The sequence below is a fragment of the Pelophylax lessonae genome (assembly GCF_965119305.1).
Source record: "Pelophylax lessonae genome assembly, chromosome: 4".
NCBI classification, from domain to species: domain Eukaryota; kingdom Metazoa; phylum Chordata; class Amphibia; order Anura; family Ranidae; genus Pelophylax; species Pelophylax lessonae.
Window position 1 is genome coordinate 303,456,318 of NC_138771.1, and position 20,308 is coordinate 303,476,625.

The 20,308-nt window shown below is 45.2% G+C and overlaps 1 protein-coding gene across 1 annotated transcript; it reads left to right on the forward strand.

Moving 5' to 3' along the window:
* The first annotated feature begins 1,012 nt into the window (after positions 1 to 1,012).
* On the forward strand, positions 1,013 to 20,281 carry PMCH (pro-melanin concentrating hormone). Its single transcript, XM_082256845.1, has 3 exons — positions 1,013 to 1,290; positions 6,256 to 6,454; positions 20,159 to 20,281. Exons 1-3 carry the CDS (start codon positions 1,042 to 1,044, stop codon positions 20,206 to 20,208), a joined length of 498 nt encoding a protein of 165 aa, XP_082112971.1. The 5' UTR covers positions 1,013 to 1,041; the 3' UTR covers positions 20,209 to 20,281.
* Positions 20,282 to 20,308: the final 27 nt, after the last annotated feature.

Genomic DNA, 20,308 nt, shown 5'->3' on the forward strand with positions numbered 1-20,308 from the left:
TGTACATAATATAAATGGGTACTAAAATTTTTTTTAGGTAAAGTTGATCCAGAGAATATCCGATTGCCTCTCGGGGGATCAGGAAGGAATTTTTTTCCCCTGCTGTAGCAAATTGGATCATGCTTTGCTGGGGGTTTTTTTTTTTCGCCTTCCTCTGGATCAACAGCGGGTATAGGATTGTGTATATGGGATTGTATGGTAGGGTTTTCAATACTGTTTTTTTTTTTTTTTTTTTTTTTATGGTTGGACCGGATGGACTTGTGTCTTTTTTCAACCTGACTAACTATGTAACTATATCCAAAATAAAAAGAGAACGTTTTTCCTATAGTTCTACTTTAACCTCCTCTATAGCAGTTCACAAAGTTTACTTTTTTTGGTTCGAAAAAGTCTGTAGAAAATGTTAACACGTTTCTCAGAACTTGTAAGCTAAATAAAGAGGTGTAAATGACAAGCAAAACATGACACAGCAGGACCTTCTATAATAAGCTCACAATCTTAAGGATGCTCTTTATGAGTCTTTTTTAAAAAAATCTATATAATGCTAAAATGCCATTTTAATGAAGTATTTAAAGGTTGCCAACTCGAAGGATTATTCAATACTATAATAACATGAGCCCCATTGAAAGAAGTTTGGAAAGATACAAACACGTTTTCTAAAGATAAGTACAAATAATTATAAACCACAGGCTTCTTGTATATGACTTTCTTACAATTTGTATGAAAACAAAAATCTTTTTTTCATTCAGCAGATAACACCCTGCTGGTCTGGAAGGAAGGTGGTTGTATTGAGCAAATTTAGCAATGTACTTTGCTGGATTAAGTTAAACATCAATTATTTACAAGTGTTTCCATATGAAAGCCATTGAGATATATAATAGTTTGCTCAAACAGCTTCCCCAGTCAGTGTCCTGGACAAGTGGCACATCTTTTTTAGTAAAATGATAATTATGTTGTAAAACATATATATATATATAAAGGACTGCGCTCATAGCATGTCATTATTACAAACACATTTAGATCTGCCAGGCAGCTAGCCATACAATGGTAAGAATGACAAGCTTAGGGTATCCTCTTATTATATCTTTATCCATTCTGTCCCAAGGCTTCCTTTTTTCATTTTCAAAGTCTATCCGCAAATCAGAGAACGATGAGGTTTTGCTAGATACAATTGCTCTAAGGAAAGCATTACGCAATGGAGACACGACCGATAAATCTGTAGCCAATTCACCAGATCATTATTCAGCAGACGAAATCACAAACATGAAAGAGGAAGACGAAAGAAGTATAAAGGTAAGTGAAACATCTTTTATTTTTAAATGGGAACTAGATTCTTTTTACGATCTGTTAATACATAACCAGCTTCAAATACATAAGCTAATGGATCTATGTATAAAATGTTGCTCTAAAGCTGACCATACAATTTTTTTTTTAGATTTACCAAAACCATATTATATGAGGTCAAACTTAAACACTTTCAATTTGTATGCAATCAGGCAGGCCCTTGCATTATATAGTTGAAGGTAAATCTAAAGGAAATTGAATAAGAAAATTGTATAATGTATGGCCAGCTTCACACATTCTGACTGTATTCTACTTAATACAGTGATTTCCTATGACCAGCAGCTCCATCTTGTGGCCATAATGCTGGATTTTCCTTATTAGGTATTTCTGGGAAAAAATACCACATTATGGTCACTAGCTTGGGCTGACAATCAGGAAATCAACATATTAAGCAAAATACGCTCAGAATGCATGAAGGCTGGGAGAATGCTTGTGACATGCACATTGTTTTATAAGTAGAACCTTTTGTAATAGCGTTTTAAATCCTTGTTAATGTGTATTGCTTGTACATTTATATGGAAACAAGAGAAGCCAATATTTATTATATATGCAGGTTCTGCTTCCTGCTTAGAAGTGCTCCACATTGAATGAATTTCTCTGCTCCTCTTTCCTAATTCAAGTCTATGGGTCTGGTCTGACCTCAATGAAAACTGACTCTCTAAATTGATATCTCAGAGCAAGGGAATAACACATCAAATATGGTAGGAGGAGAAAAATGAAAACAGAAGTAGAAGAGAAAAAAGAAAGAAAGGGAGTACAGTTTATTTTTCAATTATGTTTTAACCACTTAAGCCCCGGAAGATTTTACCCCCTTCCTGACCAGGGCCTATTTTGCGATTCGGCACTGCGTGAATTTAACGGACAATTGCGCGGTCGTGCAAAGATGTACCCAAATGAAATTGACGTCCTTTTTTTCCCACAAACAGAGCTTTCTTTTGGTGGTATTTGATCACCTGTGCAATTTTTATTTTTTGCGCTATAAACAAAAAAAGAGCGACAATTTTACAAAAATATCAATATTTTTCACATTTTTTTATATGAAATTCCCACCAAAAAAATGTAAAAATCAAAATTTTTTAACATTTTAGGCCAATTTGTTTTGTGCTACATATGTTTGGTTAAAAAAAAATCGCAAAAAGCGTATTTTGATTGGTTTGCGCAAAAGTTATTGCGTTTACTAACTAAGGGAAAGATTTTTGTCATTTTTATTGTTTTTTTTTAATGAGTAATGGCGGCGATCTGCGATTTATTTTGCGGGACTGCGACATTGCGGCGGACAGATCGGACCCTTGACTGACATTTTTGACACTTTTGGGGGTACCAGTAACATTACTATAGTAATCAGTGCTATACATATGCACTGTTACTGTAAAAATGACACTGGTAGGGAAGGGGTTAACTTTATTTGCGAAGGAGGGGTTAAGTGTGTCCCTAGGGGCGTGCTTCTTACTGTGATTGGATGTTGCTTTTCATGTAACAGCACAGATCAACGGTCCTACATAGTAGGACCGTATGATCTGTGCTGTTACACAGGGGAGAAAGACAGACGGCTTTGTTTACATTAGCCGCCTGCCTTTCTCCCGGTGTAACCGACGATCGCGAGTGACCGGCGGACACCGGGTCCGCTGGTCACTCGCGTGGGGGGTCCGTGAGGGAGCACGCCTCCAGCGGCGCACGCTCGCTCCCTAGAGCCTCACAGGCTAGCGACGTACTACTACTGCCTTTGATTGACAGCCGCGGAGACAATGGCACCATACTGCTGCCTCAGCCAATGAGGAGGGGAGTCCTGGGCAGCCGAGACACTGCTGTAACATGGCTGGATCCAAATGGGGCTCAGTTAAGTATTGGGGGGGGGGGCTCAGGGGGGCTGCTGCACACATAAGGTTTTTTATATTAATGCATAGAATGCATTAACAAAAATCTTCTGCCTTTAGTCCATGTTCACATTGGTCCAATTTGACATGTCAAATCGCATGTCAAATCTGGGCCAATTGATAGCAATGGCACTGTCCAAATCAGTGCGGCGCCACAAAGGTACATTCCCAAAAGTAGTTTCTGTACTTCTTTTGGTGACTTTGGGGGGCAATTTCAATCAACATCTGTGTAGGAACCTGAACAGATGTCTGTGAAATCGCCCCCGATGTTGGACTAGAAATGCCGGTTTGATATCGTGCGATTTTAGCTAAATTTGCATGATTTTAAACCAGGCCTCAGTGTGAACCTAGGCTTACAATCACTTTAAAGTAGCTTTAGAGAACATAAGTAAGCTTGATACCAACTGCATATGATAACATAACTGAATATACCACTAACACCAGAAAATGCTTACGGATGTTAAGAACATCTCAAGTTATTGATATGATAAAAAAAGTACATTTATGCGAAAAAGTGTAAATATAATAATAATTTTTACAAAGCACATAGCCCCCTATTTGAAGGATGTGTAGGGTTGGATACAAAAAAGTAAAGAAAGATAAAATCAGGGAACACAAAGCAGCTTCCTGGAAAAGCTGGCCCCAATGTCTGAAGAAAAAAAATATATATTCTAGAAGCTCCCTACGTATTAGGGCCAGTTCACACTGGTGCGATGCGGGAACTCTGCAAATCCACTGCGGGTTCCTACATTTCACCCGACTCGCAGGCAGTTCACACTGCCATATGCGTACTGCTGGGAAACCTGCATGACTTTGGTCCGAATGTGATGCGAAGACATCGCATGTGATTTGCACAGCAGTGTGGTGTGAATCACATGCAATGTCTTCCATCCCACCAGTGGGTGCTTACTGGCCCTTAATGTCCTTACAGATAAGAGAAACAAATTCTCCATTTAATTTTTCCAATTTTCATTTATTTTTAAAGGTTTAAAAACTTTAAAAAATGTTTTCCTGTATGAGTCCAAACAAACTATATCCCTCGCTAATATGTGAGGCTGCTGGATGTCCGGTATAAACTATATGTAGCTGAGGCTACATACAGCATACCGCACTGCGTTCCGGGTTCGAGCCGAGACCTTCCTGTCTCATACCTGGAATACAATAGAGCAGGAATCTTCAAACTATGGCCCTCCAATTGTTCAGAAACTACAATTCCCATCATGCCTAGTCATGTCTGTGAATGTCAGAGTTTAACAATGCCTCATAGGATGTGTAGTTCCGCAACAACTGGAGGGCCGTAGTTTGAGTAACCCTGCAATAGTCTGAGCAGCCCTCAACTATTCCTAGAAAGTGATACATTCTACCAATGAATACAAAGCTTCCTCTGATTGGCTGAGTGAGAGGTTGTGACATCATCAGCTGCCTCTTCCTCAATCAGAGGAAGCTTGATATTCATTGCTAGAATACATCATGAATTACTAGGCACTGATCAAATGGACTCTATTTTGTTCCGGGTATGAGATAGGAAGTCTCGGCTCATATACAGTTTATAATGCACATCCAGCTGCCTCACATGTTAGTGAGGGACATAGTTTGTTTGAGCCAGCTTGGCCCAAACAAACTATGCAAAGTGTAACAAAAGCCGGAGGAGTTCAGCTTTTAAGGCACAGGAACATATTAGAACTTCAGCGAGAGCACAGTAGCAGTGGAAGGCATCCGATGTGCCCCCACGTATGCGTTTATATATATATACACACCCACTCTTGAGGGTCCTTAACCACTTGCCGACTGCCTAACGACGATTTACGTCGGCAGTCAGCCCTTCACAGGCTAAGTGACATAGTACTACGTCGCTAGCCTGTGAGGCTCTAGGGAGCGAGCGCGCACCGCTGGAGGCTCGCTCACGGACCCCCCCGCACGAGTGACCGGCGGACCCGATGTCCGCCGGCCACTCGCGATCGTCTGTTACACCGGGAGAAAGGCAGGCAGCTAAACAAAGCCACCTGTCATTCTCCCCTGTGTAACAGCAAAGATCATACGGTCCTGCTATGTAGGACCGTAGATCTGTGCTGTTACATGACAAGCCACATCCAATCACAGTAAGAATCACGCCCCTAGGGACACACTTAACCCCTCCTTCTCAAATAAAGTTAACCCCTTCCCTGCCAGTGTAATTTTTACATTGATAGTGCATATGTATAGCACTGATTACTGTAGTAATGTCACTGGTACCCCCAAAAGTGTCAAAAATGTCAGTCAAGGGTCCGATCTTTCCGCCGCAATGTCGCAGTCCCGCAAAAAAATTGCAGATCGCCGCCATTACTCGTTAAAAAAAAAATAAAAATGACAAAAATCTTTCCCTTAGTTAGTAAACGCAATAACTTTTGTGCAAACCAATCAAAATACGCTTTTAGTGATTTTTTTTTACCAAACATATGTAGCAGAAAACAAATTGGCCTAAAATGTTAAAAAATTTAGATTTTTACATTTTTTTGGGGGGAATTTCATATAAAAAAATTTAAAAAATATTGTTATTTTTGAAAAATGTACGCTTTTTTTTTGTTTATAGCGCATGATCAAAAAATCGCACAGGTGATCAAATACCACCAAAAGAAAGCTCTGTTTGTGGGAAAAGAAGGATGTCAAATTTGTTTGGGTACAGCGTCGCACGACCGCGCAATTGTCCGTTAAAGTCATGCAGCGCCGAATCACAAAATAGGCCCTGGTCAGGAAGGGGGTAAAATCTTCCGGGGCTTAAGTGGCTAAATGTTAGCAGGTACATTCTGGAACAATTAACAGAAAACTGCTCAGCCTCCACCTAAAACTGAAAGGTCAGTCTTTCAATCAGCCCTTTAACTTTAAGCATTAAGCCTGGAATTTTACAAAAACATGACCTAATATTGGTCCTCAAGGACCAGTCAGAGAAGTAGTGTATTGGGAAAGTAAAAGTATTAAATATGTATTAAAATATAGTCTGAAAAACTGAATATTTTTGTTATTCCCATTCTAGCAAATCAATAATACATTTTTTTCCTCCCAGAGTTTGGGTTCTCGCAACAGTTACTTCAGCCAAGATGTTCTTCCTATAAGCAGTGGAGTGAAGCAAATGGCCTTTTCACCACTTAAAAGTTCACTACGGCATTTAGACACTGGGGAGGAGAATGTTGAGTTGACGCATGAAAGAAGGGATATTGGAGAAGAGGAAAATAAGTTTCCCATAGGAAGACGAGATTTTGACAGTAAGTATTCATTAAAGCAGAACTTCACTCTCTCAATCAAAATGAACCATTTTTACTTTTAGCCTTAGTAAATAGATAGGAAAGTAAGTAATTTCATTTTGAACTTTTTCTTCAGTTACTTCCTGGTTTTCAGGTCTAGGCAAATTATGTCATACATCCCAGGAGTCTTCAGGAGGTGTTTTCTCAGCTCGACACACCCTCCTGCCTGCATGCCTGAGCTAAGGGCCAATGTATTCCAGGAAGTAAATGCCACATGAATCATCTGCCCTTACTCTAGATCAGGGGTCTTCAAACTATGGCCCTCCAGTTGTTCAGGAATTACAATTCCCATCATGCCTCGTCATGTCTGTGAATGTCAGAGTTTTACAAAGCCTCATGGGATGTGTAGTTCTGCAACACCTGGAGGGCGGTAGTTTGAGGATCCCTGCTCTAGATGGTCACGGCCAGAAATGCTAGGTGGTGTTTGGATAGATGAGTTTGCTTTGAATACTTAAAAATGTAATAAATTAATAAATACCTTTTGGTTTGTGGTGCTCAGATGCAGTGTAGTCCCACTTTAATATTTCCGGCAAATATTTTACTAATGCTTTACACTATTTGACTGTTAGGCTGGCCATAAAGGAGCCTTTTTTTTTTTTTTTTTTCAACCAGCGAGTTGAATGAAAAAAAAGACTTGATTCTCCCATCCATACATTTCAGGTGGATGGAGGAACCCTCCCTGTTGCGCTATTATATTCTGACAGCAGGAATACTTTGATCCATGTAAAACTGGCTTTAAAGCTAAATTTTTTACATTTTTTATGTAAGAAATTATATTTTTAAGCATTACCTTGTTTATGTAAAACAAAGAAAAGACAAGTTTTGGAAAGTGTAACCACTTATCTACCAGGACAACGTTTAATTTTTCACACACAAAAAAATCTGCATTATTTTGCTAGGAATTGCATTTTACCCCAAATATTTTTTTTTTTTAAAAGCAGAGACCCTGCATTTTCACAAAATTAAAGGAAAACTCTGGGCAAAAAAACTTTTTTCCATGTCCTTGTTGCTGATCTCCTACCTTCACCGACTAGGCCATCCATCTTCTTCCTAGCTCAGTAGTTCCTATGTAATAGACTGATGATTTTGAAGTAAAACCGTTAATTCCCAGGGGTTTCCTGTTTGTAAGACTGGTGGCTGCTATTCCTCATGTTCCCACCAGTCTTGGCACATCCCATTTGTACTTCTATACACAGCAAGCAGGGATGTACTTCTATCCCTGCTTGCTGTAGTGGGCAGAGGGGTCTCATAGACCCCCGGTCTGTACCACCCATGGAGGTGGTGTCTTTCACCTCCTCTGCTCCCTGCCAGCACTCACTGCCCCCAACACCCACCGCCGCTGGCCCCCTGTCCATCAGTCATCTGTCAATGCTGCACAGGGAGCATTAGGAGAGTCGGCACAGAGCGGGGATCTCCCGCCTCCCGCTGTGACATATCTTGTAGGTGAAACACCGGCCGCTGTAAAGTCCCACCTCCTGTGATAGCACAATAGTCCAATGCAGGTCCAGGAGGCGGGACTTTACAGTGGTCAACGTTTCACCTACAAGATGTGTGATTCCCGCTCTGTGTCATCTGACTGGTTCTCCTAACGATCCCTGCTGCGCTGATGACCTGCACTTATGGGCACTGATGGGCACAGATAGGCCGCACTTATGAGCACTGATGAGGCTGCACTGATTAACAGTGGACACCATCCACTGCTTTACTGACACCGTCCACTGCCAAATATCTGTAGGAGGGGTTTCCACCATCCCTGCAAAGTTTAATTTCTTTGCCTTTTTTTCAGTTTGATATGTATTATAAATAGTAGATAAATAGTTGCGCTAAGTATAGATCATTACATAAAAGTCTTAAAACATATCAAACAGCAGCTACACTAACCATATACTGACAATATGTGTGAATGATAAAAGATGTAAATATGTAGCGCTAAAACAAAATGTTAAAAAAGTCCATAAACAGTTCATATAAAATTCCAGAGGTCCCAGTGAGAAAGATGCACAGCATCCAATAATGAGTGAACCTGTGAAGTAGATCCGCCACCAAGTAAAGAGCCAAAACACGCTTACCAGACGGATATAACAAGCAGGCATTCAAGCTATAGCTTAGCAAAGCTGCAGATCACTGTCTCAGGGTCTTCATCTTAATCCAGCTCTCAGAGGGAAATCACATGTATATATACCAAACGTCACATCATCTTTCTCACTGGGATCTCTGGAATTTTATATGAACTGTTTATGGACTTTTTTAACATTTTGTTTTAGCGCTACATATTTACATCTTTTGAAATGTATTATATTTGACGTTTCATATCACAGAGACTGGTATTCTGGTAATATGGAAGTTTATTGAGATTTCTATACATTAGTGGGTTCCCCCATTATTGTAGTAGTAAGGCAGTCCCAGGAGACTCAGATTGCCAGTCTGAGATGCCAAATGATATTTGTCACTACCCAGCCCTGCCTGTACCTGAACCGTCACTCACCTCGCATTCCTCTCTGTGTGAGGTTTAGCCCCAGATCTACCCTACTGTCTGCCCATTACTTCCTGCATTTCCCATTGCATGAAGGGAAAACCAGAATTAGTCTTACCAGTAACTCAGTTTCTAGGAGTCATCCAGGACAGCATAGGAGAGTAGGTTCCACCTCCGGTAGGCAGGAAACACCAATCTTAGATCAATAAAGGGCAGTCACCATCCCTCTTCCCCAGTCTTCTGAAACAACAAAAACGCTCATCCAAGGTTATAACAGCATATAGGGAGGGAATCCCTGCTGTCCTGGACCACTCCTAGAAACTGAGTTACCAGTAAGTCTAACTCTGGTTTTCTCTCCAGTCGTCTGTCCAGGACAGCATAGGAGAGGATCAATAAGAATTTACCAGATTAGGGGGGGGGGGGACTACTGCTTGGAGGACCTCTCTCCCAAACGCTTGATCCTGCGCTGAGAGAAGGTCTAGTCCAGTCATGTCCAACCTGCGGCCCGGAGCCTCAGGCAATGCGGCCCACTGCCCCCTGACAATTTTTTTTTTTTTTTTTGCTGGGGAGGAAGGAAGTCAGGTCGGGGGCACGGCCACAGCAGCTGCCAACTAACGGTAGGCAGAGGCTGCCTCAGAGGGGAGGGGAGCATATGCAGTGTTTCTGACTCCTACCACCATGACCACTTTAAATCACTGAAGTGGTCATGGTGGTTAGAGTGTTCTCCTTTATTATCGGTCAGAAGACGTAAACCTCTGTATACTGATTCCATTTAATTTTTTCATCCTCTAGTTGTGTTAAATTAGTGCGGGGGGGCGGGGGGCGTGGCTGCGCAGGAAGGATGCATCGGCATTTTATTACTTATATACCTTAACTATAGTATATACTTTATATGTGGCCCGAGAAAATTTCTCTACACTCAATGTGGCCCAGAGAAGCCAAAAGGTTGGACACCCATGGTCTAGTCTATAATGCTTAATAAACATTGAGTAGCTCGACCATGTTGCTGCTCAGCAAATCTGTTCTGGTGTCGCCCCTGCTCACTCAGCCCAAGAAACCGACAGCGCCCACGTGGAGTGAGCCATTAGGGAAAAAGGGCACTCCTTCTTTCAGCATTTTATAAGCTTCCACAATTGCCTGCTTGATCCACTGGGATTGTGCTCTTCGAAGCTTGGAACTACAATTTTTTACCAGAATGCAAAATAAATAGGGCATTTGATTTTTCAATGACTTCGGACAATTCCAAATAATGCAAGACACAGGCCCTCACATCCAGTTGGTGGAATTCTGCTTCTTTAGGATTAGTTTGAGACGTACAGAAGGAAGGCAAAACAATCTCCTGAGCCCTGTAGAATTTAGAGGCAACCTTAGGCAAGAATCCTGGATCCATACGCATTATCAGTCTGTCCTCAAAGATTTGCAGGCAAGGCTCCTTAATAGAAAGCGCCTGCAGCTCACTTATGTGTCTGGCTGTTGAAATCACAACCAAAAAAGCTGTTTTGAGAGTAGCCCACTTTAGGGACAGGTCTTTCTCTTGCGAATGTTTTATCCAACCCTGCAATACCATTGTCAAATCCCATTTTGGCAGAATCCTAAGCGGAATGGATCCATTTCTGGCTAAGCTCTTAAAGAACCTGCTGACTAGAGGTTCTAACTCCAGGGGCTCCTCCAAAAAAAACAGACAAGGCCGCCGCTTGAACTTTTAACATACTAATGGCCAGGCCTTGGTATAGTATATGGTATAGGCCTGAATCACCGTCTGTGTGATCCCTCTTGAAATGGTTGCAGCAGAAGCTGCCAACCCTTTCCGAGGTCCATCCATGAGTACAAATAGTGACCACATCCAAGGCATGCAAAAGCAATTTCCTTCAGATGTTTTGGCCTTGGACACAGGGAAGGCAACACAATGTCATCATTCAAATGAAAATCAGAGACAACCTGAGGAAGGAAGGACGGACAGAGGCGAAGAACCACCTTATCTCTGTGAACCACCAAGTAAGGTGAACGACAGGATAACGCTGCCAATTCCGACACCCTGCGTGCAGAGGTGATAGCCACCAAAAAGGGCACCTTCTAGGACAGTGTAAGCAGAGGATTCTCAAAAGGAGGCTTCTGGAAGACAGAGAACTAAATTGAGGTCCCAAGGCGGAAACAGAGACCGCACTGGAGGGGTCAAGTGCCTAACTCCCCGAAGAATTTGTATCATGGAGTTTGTGGCCAAGGGCCGTTGAAAGAAGACCGCTAAGGCCGACACCTGACCCTTGATAGTACTCAAGGCCAGTTTCTGCTCAACCACCCATTGAAGGAAGGCCAAGATCTGAACCACCGTAAAAGAGCAAGGATGAACCCCAAGAGGCTCACACCACGCAATGTATGTCTTCCACGTATGATGGTAGATCTTTCTAGAAATAGATTTCCTAGCTTTTAACCGCGTTGGAATCACTGACTCAGACAAAACCTCTATCCATCAGCACCTGGCCACGCCATCTAGCCAGCGACTGTAAAGAAGCTTCCTCCCCAAGAGGATGCTTCCAAGGAACGTCCGCGACCAGCCGCACCAGATCGGTGTACCAAGCCCGGTGAGGCCAGTCTGGGGCCACTAAAATGACTGGAATCCCTTCTGCCTTGATCCTGTGTAGAAGTCTTGGTAGAAGCTGAGGAGAAGGGAAGACATAAATCAGACAATGCTGACTCCACGGGGCCACCAGCGCATCTGTGGCGTCCGCCAGAGGATCCCGTGACTGAGCCTCAAACCTCTGCACCTTTCTGTTGAGCCCGGACGCCAACAGATCCACCTCGGGGATGCCCCACTGGAGACACAATCGATGAAACACCTCCGGATGAAAGTACCACTCCCCTTGGTTCAATGCCTGCCAATTGACGTAATCCACCTGCCAGTATTCACCCTGGGAATGTGTACGGCGGAGAGGGCTGGAATGAACCGCTCTGCCCACCTTAGATTTCCGGCTACCTGCAGAGCTGCCAGGACACTTCTTGTGTCCCACTGGTAATTGACATAAGCCACGGCCGTGGCATTGTCTGATTGAATGCGCACTGGACATCCCTGAAGACGATCTGTCCAATGTTCCAGGCACAGAGTACCAAGACATTGATCGCTAGTCTGGACTCTTCCAGTGTCCAGACCCCCTGAGCAGAAATTTTGCAGAGTACGCCTCCCCAGCCGGACAGACTGGTATTAGAGGTGACCACTGTCCAATACAAGGGGAGGAAGGATTTGCCCAGCCAAAGGGCTGGAGAACGAAGCCACCATATCAGGGACTCTTTCGTTCGTTCCACCGGCTCAGCCGAATCTGATTGTCCAGAGACTGTGGATTCTTGTCTCATTAAGCCAGAATCTTCCTTGCAGGGACCTCGTATGGAACTGTGCAAACGGAACTGCCTATAAGGTAGACATCATCAGGCCCAGCACCCGCATGCAAGTCTGGAAGGATTATCATCTGCTGTACAGCAGGAGATGAATTACAGCCTGCGGTTTCTGGAGGTTGTCCTGCGGAAGGAGCACTCTTGCTAAGGCAGAGTCCAGAGTAAGACCCAGATAGTTGAGCTTTGTGGACAGAACCAGAGCAGGCTTCTGAAAATTCAGAATCCAGCCAAACACCCTCTCAAGCTCGTATGGTAACTTCCAGGTTTTCCACCAGAGCAGGAGACGACTCCACTCACAGACGTAGGTCATCCAAGTAGCCCAGTACCGCGATCCCCCATTGGCGTAACAATGCTAGCACTGGGGACAACACTTTCGTGAAGACTCGAGGAGCAGAAGCGAGGCCAAAGGGTAACGCCACAAACTGATGATGCTCCTCTCCCACGGCAAAGCAGAGGAAGCGCTGGAGACCAACACATATTGGAATGTGAAGGTAAGCGTCCTTGATGTTGATGGAGGTAAGAAAAATCCCCCTGATGCAGGGTGGACTCCATTCTGAACTTCTGCACCCGCACAAAGCAGTTCAGCACTTGAGGAGCAGAATTGGACGCACCTTGCTTTCCTTCCTGGGGACTGTAAACAGATTTGAGTAAAAACCCCTGAAAACTTTCTAAAATCGGAACCGGGACCAGCACCCTTTAAAGTAAAAGGTCTTGCACCGGCCCAAAAAGTGCCTGTAAGCAGACCAGGGACAGTCGCACATTGGAAGGAAGAACCTTACCGGACGATAAGAACGAAACTCAATCTTGTACCCAGACCGAATGATCTCGTGGACCCACCTGACTTGTACCAGGGGAGTCCACGGGTCCGGAAACCAGCGAAGACATCCCCCCACCCCAGATACGGGTGAGTGCACACCTGCATTCTGAAGGGGCCTTGTCCATGGGTCTGGAGAAGCCTTGTGAATGCCAAAAGGGAACTTGCGCCTCCGCCGCAGCCTCAACTGCGTCCTCCATCTTTAAAGTGTCATATACAGCTACAATCAGTGCGTCCATCAGCACCTTTTTGTATGCAGGTACAGAGGTGGAGGAATCCTCCTCACTATCTGAGTATTCAGGGTGAGTGGTCGCAGACCCAGCATGGTGACCCACATCCGCGGTGGCTGATTAAGATTCAGGATCTAATGAGACAAATGAGGCAGGGGAAGGCGGGAGGGCACTTTTTGCCAGCCCGTCGTCGGGAAGCCACCTTCACCTGGGACACCAAGGACTCCAGGACCATCCTCAGTGCATTGATGGATGGATAGGACCCAGAGGCCCCTGCAGCCTCAGAGGGGATCAGGTGGGGAATATGTGCTCCAAAGACTCCATGAGTCGCCAGGGGGACCCCTCAAAAAGGGTAAAACACTGCTAAGGGACAACCCCAACCGCTCTGGCAGCCCATCTGGTTGCTGGCTACAGAGCACCAATCGATCCTCAGTAGCGAGGGAGAGGATCCCACCAGACTCACTATCCTGCAAAAACCAGGAGAATCTGCACTGAATGAACGGCAATCAGGTAATAAAAAGATACAGGAGTCAGCACCAGGGGATAAGGAGGGACTCCCACCGCCGAAATCGCCACCCAGAGAACTCCACTGTCATGGCCACCGCCTATTTTCACTGGTAAACCACCGAAAAATGGCTGCCAGACTACACAAACATGACTGCCATGCATTAAGGCTACATTAGGCTACAGGAAAATGGCTGCCCCACAAGGCACCCAGGAGGGATCCCTAGGCCTCAAAAAATGGCACAGGCAGGAAGGGGGGGCCTGGCAGGAGCCCCCACCAGGTACAGCCTACCCCCCACAGCCGATCGCTTGGTCGACAGCAGCGCACCCCCCCCTGACCCCATCACCAGCACAGCACCCTGCTCCCACCCTAGGCTGTAAACCAGGTCATCCCTCAGCCCCAGCATCAGTGAAGGGGGGGGGGGGGTGGATGGGGGGCGAGATGGCCCACAGGGACCACCAGACCGATTAGGAGGGAAACCCAGGACCACATCCACCCCAAAACCCTCCAGGGGCAGAGGGGGGACAGTTACATACCATGCCAGGAACCAGGCAGGCACCGCACCAGACAAAACCTCCTCTCCATTGAATGGGGGGGGGGCTGAGACCTGATCGCATGCGACCTTGCGAGACGTTTAACTCACAGGCCAGCCCCGTCCAGTGGGGCTATGTTGTGGCTGACCTAGCACGGAGCGGAGGTCTGCAAGTGCTTGCTGGGAAGACCACTGGATCTAGATTATCCAGCCCGTCGTTACGTCCAGCAGTTGAACAAGCAGGATAGGAGTTGGTGCATCACACATACCTATATAGCATCATTTGGTATGCATGTATGTATAGTCATTACTCTGGTGTAGTTGATGGCTGAAATAGATGACACTCAGGGCCAGCTCAGCTGCAGAGAGAAGTCAGCTCTGAAAGTGGAAATAAAAACAAAAAGCAGAGCGCCTCTAAGTGTTATCAGTTTAATTAAAAGGGAAAGGCAGGTACAGGAAAACTGCTCACATATAAAACCGTATAAAATAGCTCATCTGTTAGGTGGTCTGCAGGAACACAGGGGTCCACGGCTGGATGTTTGTTTGTGGCTCCAAGAGGTGGTGCAGGGGATGGTGAAGGAGGGAAATGTCTGAAAGGCCAAGAGACCAGATAGTATGATGGCCAGCGGCTTCAGGAAGTTCTGTTCCTCAGGGAGACACCTGGTGAGCCGAGAGACCGTTAGGTAGGATGGCTGGCGGCTTCAGAAGTGCGCCCTGCTCCTCAGTACATCCGGCGCCGACAGATAGGGGAGCCAAGCGTGACAGATCCAACAGCCAATCGCACAACGCATTTCCGAGCATACGCAGTAGCCTCACTGGGCGTGCGCGCTCCTTTTTCAAGTGCAGTGGCCAAGTGATCTGTCACGCTGGGCTCCCCTATCTGTCGGCGCCGGATGTACTGAGGAGCAGGGCACCCTTCTGAACCCGCCAGCCATCCTACCCAAGGGTCTCTTGGCTCACCAGGTGTCTCCCTGAGGAACAGAACACCTTCCTGAAGCCGCTGGCCATCCTACTATCTGGTCTCTTGGCCCTCCAGACATCTCCCTCCTTCACCATCCCCTGCACCACCACTTGGAGCCACAAACATCCAGCCGTGGACCCCTGTGTTCCTGCAGACCACCTAACAGATGAGCTATTTTATACTGTTTTAGATGTGAACAGTTTTCCTGTACCTGCCTTACCCTTTTAATTAAACTGATAACACTTAGAGGCGCTCTGCTTTTTGTTTTTATTAAGTCCAGCAGTTGATTGTAGATCTCACAGGAAAAATCCAGGAGAAAAAAAAATTCTATCTAAAAAGAAAAAATTGCGAGGACCAGAGATCCCAGCAAGGAACGGCGTACCCATAGCAGAGAGGGAGTATACCCCCCTGGGACTGCCCATAGGCATAGCCAGACTTTTTTCTGCCTAGTGTCCTACTCCTGTAGGGGGCAGTATAACCCAATGGTTAAGAAGATCAGGAGCTGTGCGCTCTGTACCGGAAATACCCTGCCTTGATCCTCTTTCAAGGTCTGATGCATCTGATCATGGAGGGACAAAAAAAGCCTATTCTTCCTTAATATTCAAGGTTTCATAAATCACGCCGAGGAAGGCATCCACCTTGTGGGCCTGTATCTAGGTGATTTAGTCCCTTGTTCCGGAATATCTTTGGATGGGGCTGCTTCACTCAGCTTCTCCATGGAATCCAGATCTTCCTCCCACGTTTTGTCGCTCTCCCCTGGGGCCTAAGCGAGAGGTACTTCAGCTGGCTGTTTAGGGGTCTCAAGATTCAACAACAGACTTAATTGCCTTAATTTCTTTATTCACACTCTAAAACAAGCCCTTACACGCCCATTGCCTCCTTGTATACCAACTTGTCTATACAAGGTTTGCACAGTGGTTTGTTCCATCCCTCCTTAAACTTGGACGCACAAGCCGGGAACCTCTTCCCCCCCCCCCCCCCCACTTTGATTCCTTGGGCTGAGCCCGAAACAAGAGAAGGGGAGAAGAAGGGAAGGGGGAAAACAAAAAAGGACAAGCACCCTAGACATGAATGGGTGCTCTCCGAGGACCCAGAAGTGCTGAGGCAGAAGCCCCGCCCTCCTGTGTTCCAAATGCCGGAACTTGAGGCCTTGTGTGCCCCCCCGCCACGCTCACTCAGCGTACCCTAGTATCCAGCCCAGCAGACACTCCTCTCCCCGCCAGGGGGACTGCACGGGGAGTGTCCAGCCCTCCCTGGGTTAACCTGGAGGAAAGCGTCGGGTCCAACTTCCCCTGCAGCCTGACCGGCGGCCCAAGTACCTCTGCACCAGGTAAATGCAGACCCCCCCCCCACCAGGCAGCCCCTGGGTTCTGGGGGGGATTAGAGCTCTACACCTGCCTCCTCCTGTGGAGGAAACACAAAGATTGGGGGAAGAGGCATGGTGACCGCCCTTTATGGATCTAAGAGTGGGGTTTCCTGCCTACCGGAGGTGGAGCCTACTCTCCTATGCGGTCCTGGACAGACTGAAGAGATATACGTAGTTCTTTATACCTACATGGAGGTGACGTAGCAAAAGCAAAGACACAGATATGCAGCTACAGGATTATGACGTCCCAGGGGAGGGAAACACAAGAATTACAAGATAAGTAAGAACTCTTAATTTAAACCTCATCAGAGTTTTAGTTATACTTGCATAATCCCAGAGTTCTGCTTTAAAATTGCATGTCTCTGAAATCACAAACCACGTCTCTGAAATCACAAACCACGATGGTACCCAAAACTATCTCTATAGGCAACTCAAAGGACCTGGTTCTCTTTGAGGGTGTATTTTTTTTCAGGTGAGCTCCAGTTGTTTTGGTTGAGCCGTTCACCTTGTATCTATGGTTAGTCTTAGGAATTTCTTTTTCGCTGTTCCCACCCCTCATGTTTAACACTGCTTTGGGATGTCCCAATGGTTATGAAGATCAGGAGCTTTGTCTGTCAGTCAATGAACGAAAGAGAAAATTGGATTTTTTAATTACCGTAAAATCCCTTTCTCTGATGTTCATTGACAGACGCAGCACCCTCCCCTCTGTAGAATTTGTAATTCTCCTGACACTGCTTGTAACAAAAGTACCTATAGCAGGGAGAGGGAGACTTTTCTGCCTAATGTCTTACTCCTGTAGGGGGCAGTATAACCCAATGGTTAAGAAGATCAGGAGCTGTCAGTCAATGAACTAAATAAATGAGCATTTTTATTTTTTCCCCTAAGGAGCCTGAAAAGCATTGCACCCGTGATCAGTTAATCAGGGATCCAATGCCAGGCTCCTGCAGACCAGCCCTGCAGTGTTCAGACTGTATTTTTACAAGCTGCAGGGCTTGTGAATGAACTAAGAGGCTGCTCATCAGCGACCTAGCAGTTTGTTCAGAACTACAAGCCATCAGCCACAATGGCTGATGGTAGTTGTAGTTTGTGCATTTACAGCAAACTGAACAAATGAAGCGGCCATATGGGTGGAGCCCTGCATGGCCACGTAAATTTCAAAACGGTGACAGCTGGCACGAGGAGAAGATCCATGGTTGAGGGGAGAGGCTGCAGCTGCTGGAACATGTTGCATGTTCTACCCTAAATAATAAAAATGATTTCTTAGTCCTACTGAGGATCTTTAGGTCTTTACCATGCGTTATATGCAGTTGCCTTTAGGTTTTTGGAAATTGGCCCAAAAAAGCTGCTGGGGCATCCCCTACTTATAATGACCCCTCCATCTTGCAGCTAGCCTTTGTTTTTAAATGGTGTCTTTGGTGGACCTCCTCTCAATACTTTACCTTCATGTGTCAGGTTCCAACCATTTTGCACTATACGCTTTTCTCTAGCTACTTATAGTAATTTATATCCTCTCACAAATTACAACAAAGACTCTAAAGCCGGCTATAGATGGTTGGAATCTCAGACCAGTCGAGATACGAACCGTCTATGAGCAGGCTGATTGTACCCAAGTCGATCTATCGATCAGCTTGGGTACAACCAGCAGGTCTGATTTTTATATGCGATTGGCAGCAGCTATAGCCGGTAGCAATCACTATTCTAGCAAAGAGGGCTTGGGGAAGCCAATGCTGGAGAACAGTGATTATTGCTAGCAGCTATAGCTGCTGACAATCGCATGTAAAAACCCAGCATGCTGGTTGCATCAAAGTTGATCAATGGGACACATACCTACATACCAAAAAAGGTCTCCTCTCTGCTCGACCAAGCCCCGTAACCCCTCCATTTGGACGCTCAGCCTCCTCCCCCCCCCCCCCCTAGAACTACATCACTCAATACCTCTCAGGGCAGGGAAGTGCCAAACCTCATTTAGGTCACACTCTGTATGGAGGTAAAGTTACCCTCCCTATCTCGCATACTGCCAAGTTACCAAACCCTTTCAAGGAGCATGCCTAGAATATATTCAACTTCACCACTACCTCTCAATCCTACTACCCTTGGACTCATTGTCCAGACCCCACAGACTTCAAGTTGCTGCTCTCCCAGTCCACTAGGACAGAACGTCCCCTTTACTGTACCAGATCTCGCTAAAAATCTTATCCAGACCCTCCGGCTTTTATAGGGAAGTGGGAGTTGAATGGTCCCCTGAGCATTTGGATTTGGACAAGACACTGGCATACAAAATGTCTACCTCTTCTTTAGCCCAAGAGCATAACTATAAGCGTCCAGATGGTACTGTGGCCCTGCGCTCTTGCATAAGATAAACCCATCTAGCCCAGATAAGTATTGGAGATGCCCCCTTTCCTGATTTCTGATACATTTTGTGAGCCTTGTATTGTGCTAGATATCTGTGTAAATTCAATTCTAGTCTTACACACTTTGAAAAAAACTTTAACATCAAAAATAAAAAAAAAATATGCCTGCATCTTTTTTTTTTTGGTGAGAATTGAGCCCATACAAAAATAAAATCAAGTCTCATTGCAAAGAATTGCATGTGATTTGAATAGGAATAGGGTGCGATTTCTAACCGAATCACATGCGGAGGTCCTGTGTGAACCCAGCCTAAGGCCCCTTTCACACTATCCGTCCGGACAGACTCAGTTTTTCTCAGCGGGGGGGGGGGGGGGGGGGGTCAATCCGCCGATCCCTCGCTGAGCAGGAGAATGACAGCTGTTCTCCACGCTGTGTGCAGAGACACAGCTATCAGAGCCCTATACATCTCTATGGGGGAATCGGATGGGAACGGACCTTCGGTCCGTTCTCAACCGATCCGCTGGACAGATGGAAAATAGGGTTTCCATCCATCCAGATTCGACGGATCGGATGTCAGCGGACATGTCTCCACTGACATCCGATGCCCCATAGGGATGCATGGGGGGGGGGGGGTAACGTTCAGATCAGCCAAAAAAACTAATAGGCAGATCTGAACGATCCGCCTGTGTGAAAGAGCCCTAAAAAAAAAGGTTTGTGTTGCAAATATATCAGAGCATTGTAAAGAAAATAATTTTCAGAGTCGAGCTGGTTTTAAAAGTGTTTTTTTACTACTTTTCTAATTACTTAAAAGTGAACCTGTGCCCAGATTATTTTTTACCAATGGATCTTCTGATAACAAACCATGATTATCCATGAACTTTTAGAACAAATAAGGTTGGAAGACTGTCTACTTATTTAAATAACTACATTATAATTGAGGTGACATTTCAGGTAACATTTGAAGTGTACATGGTCCCCTTTGAGTGACATTTGTTTTGCTTCCAGTAAAGGAGATGAAAAAACAGGAGACTGATCATTTTTTTCTCTTTAGTGCTCAGGTGTATGCTTGGAAGAGTCTATAGACCATGCTGGCAGATATGAGATGAACAAGAATTAATCGATGAAAGGACTTCAATCTACCACTTACTCATGAATAAAATTAAACTTACAGAAAAACAAAGTTAATTTTATGTATTTTATT

Excerpts from the sequence above, each read along its gene's own strand:
- PMCH (XM_082256845.1), top strand. The coding sequence starts at position 1,042 with ATGGTAAGAATGACAAGCTTAGGGTATCCTCTTATTATATCTTTATCC. Across the intron at positions 1,291-6,255 it reads AAGACGAAAGAAGTATAAAG|AGTTTGGGTTCTCGCAACAG; the intron begins GTAAGTGAAACA and ends TTTTCCTCCCAG. Across the intron at positions 6,455-20,158 it reads AGGAAGACGAGATTTTGACA|TGCTCAGGTGTATGCTTGGA; the intron begins GTAAGTATTCAT and ends TTTTCTCTTTAG.